At 43.8% G+C, this 12,259-nt stretch overlaps 1 protein-coding gene across 2 annotated transcripts in view; it reads left to right on the top strand.

The window, feature by feature from the left end:
* The window catches only part of TMTC1 (transmembrane O-mannosyltransferase targeting cadherins 1), an 82,829-nt gene that overhangs the window by 54,205 nt on the left and 16,365 nt on the right, over positions 1–12,259 (top strand). For both annotated transcript variants that reach the window (XM_040345545.1, XM_040345546.1), the window contains exons 12-16: positions 452–595; positions 1,362–1,470; positions 4,107–4,209; positions 8,681–8,816; positions 11,322–11,466. In XM_040345545.1, coding sequence (XP_040201479.1) covers positions 452–595; positions 1,362–1,470; positions 4,107–4,209; positions 8,681–8,816; positions 11,322–11,466 — 637 coding nt within the window. The remainder of the gene's footprint in view (positions 1–451; positions 596–1,361; positions 1,471–4,106; positions 4,210–8,680; positions 8,817–11,321; positions 11,467–12,259) is intronic.

The following is a 12,259-nucleotide window of genomic DNA, read 5'->3' as shown; positions in this document are numbered from 1 at the left end:
TTTATTCTTAATGGTATCCTTAACGCAGTGTGATTTTGCTGCACCTAGCTCATAGAAAATTTGGTCCTTGAGCTTCTTTGTCGCAACGTTAAAACGTGTTAAAATTGCGCCAAAAAAATTGCAAGCAGGAACACATATTGCCACTTTGTGAGATGTGAGTGGAGCCTTCTTGTGTAAAACTACTAACCACATCAATCAACCAAGTATTGAAGATAAACAAGGGCAAACATGTTTACAGTTTATTTGTAAGAGAAAAAGCTAGCTCACCATATTTCAGGCCTCAATATTTTACTCAGGTCATAGTTGCAAAGGACAGGTTCGAAGTACAAACAAAGGCATAATAACATCAGTGTGCCTGGAATTCAGCTTTAATGTTAACTTGTATACTGTATTTTTATATTCATGCATTGTAAGGTCAACTTTAGTCTCTTGTGTGTTTCCTTATGCCTAGCTTATACAAACAACACTCAAGCGCCCTCAACAACCTTGGCACATTGACCACTAATGCCACTGCAGCCGAGGAATATTACCGGAAGGCCCTGGCAATCAGCCCGCAACACAGCCGGGCGCTCTTCAATCTTGGCAACCTGCTCCGGTGAGGAAAAATATGCCCATCTTCGGGTTATTACAAAGGCACCAACGATGACCAAAATTCATGGCCCACACAAGCCAAACAGATATAACCTCTCATTGTATTAGAGCCAATTTAAAGCGGAACTTTACCTATAACCGTTTGATAACGATTAATGTTCTTTAACAAAAGAGCATACATTCCACATTAATAATTTTGCTACTAAAATGAATGTGTGTTGTAAATTGCCTCCAGCCAGAGCAATCACTTTCTCATTGGAAACGCTCCCCCTCTCCTTGGTCTCAAAAACTTTTTGTCTCTTTCTGTTATTAAAATATGTGCATTTCCAGCCTTGATTGTATTTCTTGGCTCAGCTAGAGAGGAAGGCTGACAGATGCGTTACAGTGTTGATGTTTACGGGCTATCTAAAGTAGATATCTTATGACTTGCACTTCAAATGCCAAAGTGATCTATGTGGCCTTCAACGTGACTCACTTGAGGGGAATAGAGACAAGAGGGCAGTGGACTCCATGGGCCACTGTGGTTGGCATAACTGAAGACCCACACTGGCCAATATTCAGATTATTTCCATGTATGGTCATAGTACATAGCTCCTGTTAGGCTCTGCTTTATGTCAGTGGCTCATATAAACAATCATTTTACAGAAAGCACCATAATATTTTTTAACATCATGACAGTCCTTTTTTCTTTTTTTATGTCAGTGTATTAGGTAGTCGGGAAAATGTTAACAGTAAAAAGTGTTATTCATGTGACTGTGTCTCTGCTGTAGGACGCAGGGGCGGAATGTAGAAGCAGAGCTTCGTCTGAGGGAATCCATTCTTTACGGTCCATATTTTGCAGATGCCTATTCCAGTCTGGGATCACTTCTGGCTGATCAGGTGAGACTCGTTCCTTGTCACTATCGTTGTTAAAGTAGGTGCCTGTGTTGATTGGTTTTGGACTTTAGTCAATGGCAGATCTATGTTGATCAGTTCAGTTTATCAGTTTGAGACACCTATTACATCATTCAGAATTAATTGATAGGTGTATTCGACCTGCAGCTGGCCTCCTTCTGACCTGCATTTGACCAGCTTCAAGCAGCTTTCCATTCCTTTAGACTTGTATGGGAATGCAAAATCAGTTGAAAACCAGCAAAAGCCCATTGACAACAGACCTTTAGACTGTCATGAGAGACAAGAAAACTGCCATTGCTGAGCTCTCCCACTGAAGAAAGTGCTAGTTGCTTGGCTGTCACGCTAATCCTACTGCTTTAGCACTTTGAATAAAACGGTCAACATGTTTCAGGCATCTGAACACTCTCCCTTCATATACATATTTTCATCTGGATTTGAGTTCCGCATTTCTCTTTTTATAGCCCTGATGAAGGAACAGTGTTCAGATCCCTAAAATACGTTGGCTGTTTTATTCAGTTTTTTGATGAGCGATTAACGCTTCCTTGGACTCACACTTGACTAGCACTCTTAATACCGTTTTTTTCTGGAGCCTTAGAAATTGGTTTGACATTCTGCAATGTTGCAACACTGATTATCATTGTTCCAAGCATTTTTCTGATACTTATTCTGGGATTTATAGAGAACAACCTGGAAATTGTCGTTATACTGTATTTAAAGTGGTTGTACACCGAGATGAAACAAATTCTCCTACATAAGTTGTATCTGTTTATATGCAGCCCTTTCTTCTCTATATACATTCAAAGTAGCGTATTTATCGGGGTATTGCACGCTCCGGCGTATAGCGCGCAACCCTAATGTAGACCCGAAATTCCTGTAAAAAAACATTTTATTACTTACAGTTTTTTGGTGTCTTGCCCGGCGGCCTTGTCTGCGGCCTCGGTGGTGTCCTCCTGGCTTCTCCCGCGCTGTCCCCGAGTCGAATCCCCGCTTCCCGCGCTCAGTTTGAACGCCCCTGCCGACTTATACCGAGTGCAGTACACTCGGGCACACTCGGCTTCTCATGCATAAACGTCACAGAGCGTGACCACGAGCGAAGCCGAGCCTGGTCGAATGTACCCGAGTGTACTGCGCTCGGTATATGTCGGCAGAAGCGTTTAAACTGAGCGCGGGTATCGGCGTATATCGCGCACCCACGATTTTCCCCTTATTTTAAGGGGAAAAAATACACGGTATACGCCGATAAATACGGTACTGCATTTTAAACCTTGTCTTAGAGTTCAGAGAAAAAGGGGGCATAGAGCTGAAGTTTTACTCTGTGGATCTCAGTTAGGGGAGCTATGACAGCTGATTGGAGAGAGGGGGCACACCCCCGCCCCCTACACAGCACACAGGAACAGAGCTGAGGCTGTCAATCAGTTGAAGCTCCCTTCCCTGTCACCATTTTTCTCTTGGTGTCAGGAAAACTTGTCATAAGTGACACATGCTGATGGCAAAGGAACGAAGCAGCAGGCAAAAGTGACACTCGGTGCTCTTAACTGAGACACGAGCACACGATAGAGGAATGCTTTGTTCATATTTCATGTTTGAGGTTAACAACCACTTCAATGTGTGCGTATGCAATAGAATTCATTAATGCAGTCTGAGGGCAGGCATGCTATTCCTGAAAGAGGCCAGGAACAGAGATGGCTACACAGTCTGCTGGATCTAAAGGAGGAGTGTGGAGAACAATGAGCTGGGTTTGGCTATGGACTACAGCTCCACTTGAAGTTCACTGTTTGACTAAGGCCCCGTACACACGGTCGGACCAAACCGATGAGACTGGCCCGTCGGACCGTTTTCATCGGTTCACCTCTGAAGTGGCCGTACGGCCTGATATGTGTACACACCATCAGTCCAAAATCCGAGTGGGTCAGAACGCGGTGATGTCAAACACACGACGTGCTGAATAAAACGAAGTTCAATGCTTCCAAGCATGTGTCTACTTGATTCTGAGCATGCGCGGGTTTTGAACCGATGCTTTTCTGTACTAACCATCGGTTTGGTCCGATGGGGCAGTTGTCCATCGGTTCGGTTTTGAAGCATGTTTAGAAATTTTTGACCGAAGGAAACCAGACCGATAGCCTATACACACGGTCGATTTGGTCCGATGAAAATGAACTTCGGTTCATTCTCATCGGACCAAACCGACCGTGTGTATGGGGCCTAAGAAGCCTTCAGAAGAACAACATCCTACAGCCTCCTAGAAAACAAATGTACCGTCCTTGTCTCGCATGCTCAGTCATGTAAATACACAAGTTTAACAATTTTGCATGGAAGCCTATTATTCTATGAGTGTTAGCATTGTGGGAAGAGATGCCCAGGTAGAACATACAAATTTCATTCAATATCCAAGGTGAAAATTTAACCCAATAAGGCACCCGATTAGTGGGGATTTACTGTAGAAAAAACAGACATTGCATAGGTTATTACTAGTGCCACTGTAAATTATTAATATATGTCCAAGCTGCTTTATGTATTGACAAATGCAACTCAATCCAGTTGTTAAACTTCACTGAGATTGAAATCATCCTGAGACTACATCTAAGAAAGTCTTACTGTTGGGTCTCCCTCAATTTCTTCAGAAACGTCAGGAGGAAGCAGAAGAGGTCTATGTGACAGGAGTCAAGAATTGTCCAGACAGCTCGGACTTGCAGAACAATTATGGAGTGTTCTTGGTGGATTTTGGTGAGTAACCTTACTCTTTATTGTAATTAAAAGATTCCCCAAGAGGTTTTTATTTTTAATAAGCAGCTTTTGCTGTAATACTAATCTTCTTTCTGCGTTGTCCCCTGTAGTATCCTACTAATATTCCCTGTGTTGTCCCACTTAGTTAATCCTTTCTGCCACTAATGTCCTTGGGTTTTCTGGGTTAGATGATGCCCAGCATCATTCTACCCATTTCTTGGGCGTGCATGGTGCCATAGGTCTACCCCTTGAGGAGTCACCGCAGCACCCTGCACTCCCATTAAAACATTGCTCAGAATGCAACTGATGTCATTTGAATAAGGAAGGACTGCCCAGCACTGGTGAAGAGGACAATAGTTGCTGCACAGTGGCCAAAGAGGAGCGAGGCAGGAACCAGAAGGATCGTTGAGTACATAGCAGAGACTGCGAACCACGACCTGTCAGCGTTGGAGGAGGGTACTCTCTAAGGTATGTGTGCCATAATGTGCAGGTATGCTGTGCATACGTGTATATTATGATAAAAACCCACACTTCCCACCCTTACCGAGAGGACTTTAGTCCCACTTTAAGTACTTCTACTAAAATTGCCTTTTATCTTTTCTGCTTTTCATTACAACTTGTTATACTCAGTCATTACATTCCCTCCGGCCATTGTTATCCCATTTCACCAATATCCAGTCCATCTGCATTTCATTAACAGCTTCCCTCCCTAGCTGGGGGGCCTCTTCATGCAACAATGTTATACAATTATTTTGGTTTATACTCCAATTTGGCAGGACCTTTGTAAAAATAAGCACTTGCTTCTCATGATTCTCTTTCCCGCTTGTATTATAAGTTCTTCTGCACAAGGCCTTTCTTTCTACCTTTTTGTTCCATTATAAAAAAAAAATGATTTTTCCAACATTGCGTAATATTTTGCCACTATATGAATAATGATAAAAATTGTCTAATTGCTGTGGACTGTCTCAGCATTGATAGATTTTTGAAAGGTCGTGTGAGCACGATTTCAATCCTGCAGCAGTGTGAACCTACTGTAGGCTTAAGGCAGTTTCACACTGATCAGTTTTTAATGCTCTTTTGGTGTTTAGAAAGCGGAACAAAAATGCACGAAAAATGTTTCTTTTTAGAGTGGTTGTAAAGGCTGAAGATTTTTTACCCTTGTGCATTCTATGCATAAAGGTAAAAAACCCTTCTGTGTGGTGCTCCCCCTCCACAGCCCCCCTAATGCGCTCCCTCTCGATCCAGCAATGTGCAAAAGAGCTTTGGCTGTCCCAGGTCTCTTTCTCTCCTCATTGGCTGAGACAGCAGCTGGAGCTATTTGCTCCCACTGCTGTCAGTCATAGCCAGTGAGCCAATAAGTAGAGATCACGGAGCAGGGCTGAACCGTGGCTCTATGTGTCTTATGGATGCATACAGCAAGGCTTGAGTGCAAGCACGCACCAGTGCTTCCATAGCAAGCAGATTGATATTGGGGGACTGGTCAAGGGGGGGAAGCCAGGAGCGCTAGTGGGGGACCCCAGAAGAGAATTGGAGCCGCTCTGTCTGCACAGAGCAGGTAAGGATTACATGTTTGGTATTATTATTGTTTTTTTTTTTTAAACCTGAACCATTAATGCCACTTTTATCTTACAGAACTATTTACACCAATGTGCTGCGAGTGTGGTGCATTTTTAAAAGCATTGCATGCTACATTTTTGGCATGTTTACAAAGTGCACCAAGAATGCACCTCCCATTGAAATTAATGGAAAACGCGTCAAAAATTCACAGCAGTTCCTCACAGCGCCACCTATCCCCGATTAGACCTACCCTTACAAAGTTCAAACGTATATGGCCAGCCGAAGAACCTCTACAACATATGATCTCGGCTCTTTATAAATTACTTAATTCGGCTCCCCTAACCATAAACCATTCTTCATTAGGGAATGGGAGTGGGATCTCGGGTGTGAGTTCACCAAGGAACAATTGCACCACTTGTACCATCTCACACACACTCTAGCTCAGTAGACTCTAAAACACAAGAAAATAACTATAAGTTGCTGTCTCAGTGTTACCAAGTGCCCATCTCCCATGCTAAAATGTACCCATCAGTCTCTGAGCGTGTTGGAGGGGATGTGGGCAGAGGGGAACACTCCTCCATATTTGGTGGGACTGTCCATTGGTTTCACCCTTCTGGTCTCCTGTCCGCAGACGTATAAGGCCTCGTACACACGACCGAACATGTCTGCTGAAACTGGTCCGCAGACCAGTTTCCGCGGACATGTTCGGTCGTGTGTACGGCCTACCGGACAATTTTCCAGGCGGATTGGAGAGGTTTCCAGCGGACAAATGTTTCTTAGCATGCTAACAAACATGTCCGCTGGAAGCCTGTCCATCGGACATGTTCGGTCGTCTGTACGACTCACTGGACATGTCCGCTCGGCCGAAAGCCCTCGCATGCGTCGAAGTGATTCGACGCATGCGTGGCAGCATTGGCCACGTCACCGCGTATCCTGTCCGCGGGGATTTCGGTTTGATGGTGTGTACAACCATCAGACCGAAATCTCAGAGCGGACATGTCCGATGAAAACGGTCTGCGGACCGTCTTCATCGGACATGTCCCCTCGTGTGTACAAGGCCTAACGGATAGCCTAGGCATAGATGTGCCCTTTTCCCCGAAGCACTTTCTGCTTCACATCCCCCCCATTCCCCTCTCTCATAAACGCAGTTCTCTCCCTCACCTCCTCAATGCCACAAAGCACTTTATACCAATTCACTGGAAGAGCCTGTGAGTTCTGAGCGAGTTGGACTGGCTTGGAAAGGTGACAGAGATCATGGAAGCAGAGGAATGGGTGACCACATGCAAGGGAACTCGTGAGCGCTTTGACTTAATCTGGGCCTCATGGCAGAGCCAAACCTCTGGACAGGCCCCAGTCTCCTCTAGTCTAGATATTGCTTTGTTAACTTTGGCGGATCCTGCCTTCGGGCAACTTGTCCAGGCGAACCGGATCCTAAATCAGGTTCAGAACCAGATACAGAATTAGCATTGATGTTCCTAGAATAGTTATACCGCATTAGCCAATGAAACAGGTGTGTTTGCTTATTTATAAAGGCCTTAGTGATACTTGTATATACTTTTTAATTTCCTTTTGTATATGTTCTTCTATTTTTATTTTTTTTCATGTCTTCTATGTTCTTACTTTACTTTATGTGAGCCTAAGATGCTGTAAGGTATCTGCTTTGATATATGAAGCGAGCCCTATCTCCTTCCCCCAAAGTGTGAGGGGAATGTCCACTTAGATCGAAAATCTAGGACAGGGATGAGCTCATACTAGTAATAATTATACTCCTAGTGTAATGTATTATGGCGAAATCAGTATTTACCCTTGAGGTGCATTTTGCCTTCCCTTTCCCCTTAACCTTTTTTGTCTGTATGTGGTTTTGTATGGCTTAAAATGTAAAATAAAATAAAGATTATATAAAAGTAAAAAAAAATTCACAGCAGTTGAGTTTCTGGTGCGCCTTTTGAGTCACATGTGCATGATTGGAGTCAGAAATTAGAAAATGCACCAAAAGCACATATGCTTTTTTATCAAGGGAGCAGTGTGAAAGGACCCTTAGGCTCCATGCACACTGAAGCTGATAAACTGCAGTTTATTGGCGTTTTGGCTTTTTTTTAACTGAACTCTATGTTAGTCTATGTGCCCATGCACACCTGGGCGTTTTTTAGTGTTAATGAGCTTTGGAGTTTATTGGCTTTTTTCTGAACGCCCGAAATTTGCAATCAAAGTGCCGTTTTTTGGGCGGGAAAAAACGCTGAAAAACGCAAAACGCTGAAAAACGCCAGTGCCAGCGTTTTTTTGCATTTTTTAATCCATTAAAAAAAAAAGCTACGCTGATTAAAGCTATTGCAAAAACGCTAAAAAACGTTGAAAGGCTCCCTGCAAAGCTACTGGCATTTTTTTTTATAGCTTTTATCAGCTTCAGTGTGCATGGAGCCTTAAAGTAAATGTAAACTCAGTCATTTAAATCTTATATTATTTTCAACATGTCAATGCCAAAAGTAATTAAAATGTTTTCAAAATCTGCAGCTTTCATAAAAAATAATCCCTGGTGAACCTGCAATGAAGATCCTTGTTCAGGCACTTTTTGTTATAGGATGACAATATGCTGTCCCTGTCTCCAAGTTGTCCTCTTGTAATGTCCCAATGTCCCATGCGATTCCAGTTATCACTGTGGTTGTGCCAATGCACATTGCACAGTCTACTGTTATCAGCTAACCCATCCTAAGAAATGCAGTGCAGCCATTGCTGTAATGCATGCAGACAAAATATCTCTGCAGAGAGGCTTCAGAAGATTAGCAACACAAAGTTGCAAAAAAAGGATGCTAAAAGAAAGGTAAAGCAAGCATTTTATTGAAAAAAAAAAAAGGTAAATTGTCGATGATAGTACTATAGCAAATTTAACGTCATTCCATTTTACTATGTGTTCCAGGAGCTCCGCAGAAAGCTGTGTCTCATTATCTCCTAGCACTACAACTGCGTCCAAATCATCATGTGGCCATGCTGAACCTCGGCCGCCTTTACCGATCTCTAAACCAAAATAGGGAGGCTGAGAAGTGGTACAAGAAGTAAGGCACCTTCTGAGTTTTATTGGTGGATCTTTAATTCAGACATATTGGTGTTTATTAACTAAAGGAGTTGGGAATCTCCACTTGATACATTGTAGTAATAATAAACAAGAATATGCTTTTTTTCATGATTAAATAATAGAAATGGATCTCCACTGAATTTACTTTGTGAAGATTCTTGAATGCCTTTTAGTAAATTATCCTCATAGCACCAACTCCGATGTTGTACTGTATAAAGGTTGTGATACGGAAATACATCAGTATAAAAATAGCATTGTGGACATAGGTAGAAGCTGCTGGGCTGAGTGATTTGCTGGCTTCTATAATCTCCTGAAGGCTAAATTGCTATAATTTCCCTGCCTCAGTTCCTAGCTTTGGTCCTGCCCACTTTGGTGTCAGTCGTTCCTCCCACCTTGGGGTGCACATGCCCACCTCCTGTCACATTTTCCATAATTACCGTACTAATAAGTTATCCTTCTATGATTATGCAAATCCAAACTTGGAATTCGTTTTAGGGGCCATATTTCTACAAATCACCGACATTTAGTAAACTCGTAAAGGGATCCTTTACAACATGGGTCCCAATCACTCTCCCATTCAGGGAGATGGCTCCGACCAATTTGAAAATGGGTAACACATCGGGGTATAATGTTGTCATGATGTAAATGTTATTATTTGGATTTTACCAAGTCCTAACTTCCTTATGGCATGGCGCTCTTTAAACGCCACACACCTCAATATACCACACAGTATGTATAAATTACACTGAGGCCTCGTACACACCACCCAACATGTCCGATGAAAACGGTCCGCGGACCGTTTTCATCGTACATGTCCGCTGGGATCATTTGGTCTGATGTGTGTACATGCTAAGCATGCTAAGAAACTTTTGTCCGCTGGAAACCTGTCCGCTAGGCCGGGAAACTGTCTGGTCGGCCCTACACACGATCGAACATGTCCGCGGAAACTGGTCCAACGGACCAGTTTCAGCGGACATGTTCGGTCGTGTGTACAAGGCCTTAGACCCCTTTCACACTGGGGCGTTTTTCAGGCGCTTTGGTATTAAAAAAGCACCTGTAAAGCATCTGTAATCCCAATGTGAAAACCAGAGTGCATTCAGAGCCCTTTCACACTGCCAGCGCCCCGAAAAACGCTGGTAAAGCTACGCTAAGACCCCTTTCATACTGGGGCGTTTTTCAGGGGCTTTGGTGTTTAAAAAAAAAAGCTCCTCAATGGGAAGGTGCACTTTAGCAGCGGTGTATTCAACACTCCTAAAGCGCTGCAAAGAAGCTGCTTGTAGGACTTTTTTTGACGCCATGCCAGCGCAGCTTCTCAGTGTGAAAGCACTCGGGCTTTCTCATTGGGATTGCAGATGAGGCTTCTTTCAGGCGTTTTACAGGCGCTTTTTTTAACGCTAAGACCCCTTTCACACTGGAGCGTTTTTCAGGCGCTTTAGTGTGAAAGCGCTCAGGCTTTCACATTGGGATTGCAGATGAGGCTTCTTTCAGGCGCTTTACGGGTGCTTTTTTTTAACGCTAAAGCGCCTGAAACTGTGTTCACCCCAGTGTGAAAGGGGTCTTGGGCTTCGTTTACTTGTGATTGGGGGGTAGTAAAACAATGCAGTTAAGCTGTGTTTTTAGCACCCCAGGTGCAAAAGCAGTGGAGGGGGGTGTACATATTCTGTAGCCATGATGTTTTTCTTTGTGGCACATCAAAAAAATATTCCTGCTGTTTGGCACATTAAACTGAATAGGGGGTCCCCTGCAACTGCTCTTGTGGTAGTGGTGCACTGGTGCAGTGTTTATGGGGTTAAGACAGGTGGTCAGGAGGCCATATAATGTCTCCTCACCACCTGTCAAATGCCCTCTGAAGACAAAATGGATGTAAGCGACACTGCTCATTGCATGCAAAGAGTGAACCTGGAAAGGGTATCAAAGTACCCGCTTACGTGACAGCCAGGGGCAGACTGACAACTCATGGGGCCCCCGGGCAATAGAAGATTATGGGGCCCCTCTGGCTTACAGATGGCCACCACGCCAGGAGGCAGTGCAGAGGCAGGGCAGCTAAAATCTTGGGATCTTCACATTAAAAGCATGTCAGTTTCGGACATATCAGGGACAGATCTAAAAAAAACACAGATTTTTACATACTGTCCCTGGTTTTACTGAGCCTGGCAACCCTGATGGGGCCCCCTAGTGGCATGGGGCCCTCGGGCAGTGCCCAAGTGACTCAATGGTCAGTCCGCCCCTGGTGACAGCCAGATCTCTAAACCTCTGATTGCTGGGGATTCACCATATAGTCTTCAAGTCTGACTCACTCCTTACTGTCCATAAAATTAGATGAAATTACAGTATAGACATTTGATCATCTATGCTCAAACCTGGAAAGTATTGATGTCACCTTCCGATACCATTACCTGCTAGTAGGGTAATTTGTGTTATGTTACTTACATTAAAAATAAAACAAGTGTAAAGTGATTGCTTTTCCTTTCTGTGTCTTGACCAGGGCTTTACAGATATCTCGGGACATTGATGTCATCACCCCTCTTGGAGCCCTGTATTATAACACAGGGAAACATGACGAGGCCTTACGTCTGTATAAAGAGGCAGTGGGACTTCACCCACAGAATGTCCAGCTATGCCTGTCATTGGTAAGTGTATAGGATTGCACCCTGAAGGGGTCCCTGGACTTATTTAAAGTGTGAACACAGAAGATGGAATGCCTTCTTCTAGCTTATTTGATCCACTGGAGACTTGTCATTAATATTTGGAAGTGAAGTTTATGAAAGCCTACGTTTTGCGTTCCATGGTCCCTGTTACCCAGCTTCAGTACAATGCTACTGACATTTTTTTCCATTACATTGTTTTTTTTATTTTGAACACAGTGATGTCTCCATTTGGTCTCTGTGCCTCTCTGCAGTGCAGGAAGATCATGGCTGATGGACAGGCTGGGTGATGTACTTAAAGTGGAGGTTCGCCCCCAAAAAAATTAAATTTTTAACATTAGATTGAGGCTAATTACGGGAAGCAGAATCGTTTTTTTTTTTTTTTTAAATCAATGCAGTACTTACCGTTTTAGAGATAGATGTTCTCCGTGGCTTGCGGGTATGGGCTGCGGGACTGGGCGTTCCTATTTAATTGACAGCCTTCCGACCGTCGCATACAGCGCATCACAGGTTTCCGAAAGTAGCCGAACGTCGGTGCGCAGGCGCCGTATAGAGCCGCACCGACGTTTGGCAACTCGTGACGCGCTGTATGCGACCGTCGGAAGGCTGTCAATCAAATAGGAACGCCCAGTCCCGAAGACCATACCTGGAAGCGGCGGAGAACATCTATCTCTAAAACGGTAAGTACTGCATTGATTTTAAAAAAAAAACACCCGATTCTGCTTCCCGTAATTAGCCTCAATCTAATGTTAAAGAAAAAAATTCTGGGCGAACCCCC

This window comes from Rana temporaria, chromosome 3 (assembly GCF_905171775.1).
Source record: "Rana temporaria chromosome 3, aRanTem1.1, whole genome shotgun sequence".
Lineage (NCBI taxonomy): Eukaryota > Metazoa > Chordata > Amphibia > Anura > Ranidae > Rana > Rana temporaria.
The sequence above is the reverse complement of the archived record's forward strand: the minus strand, read 5'-3'. Positions and strand labels throughout refer to the sequence as shown.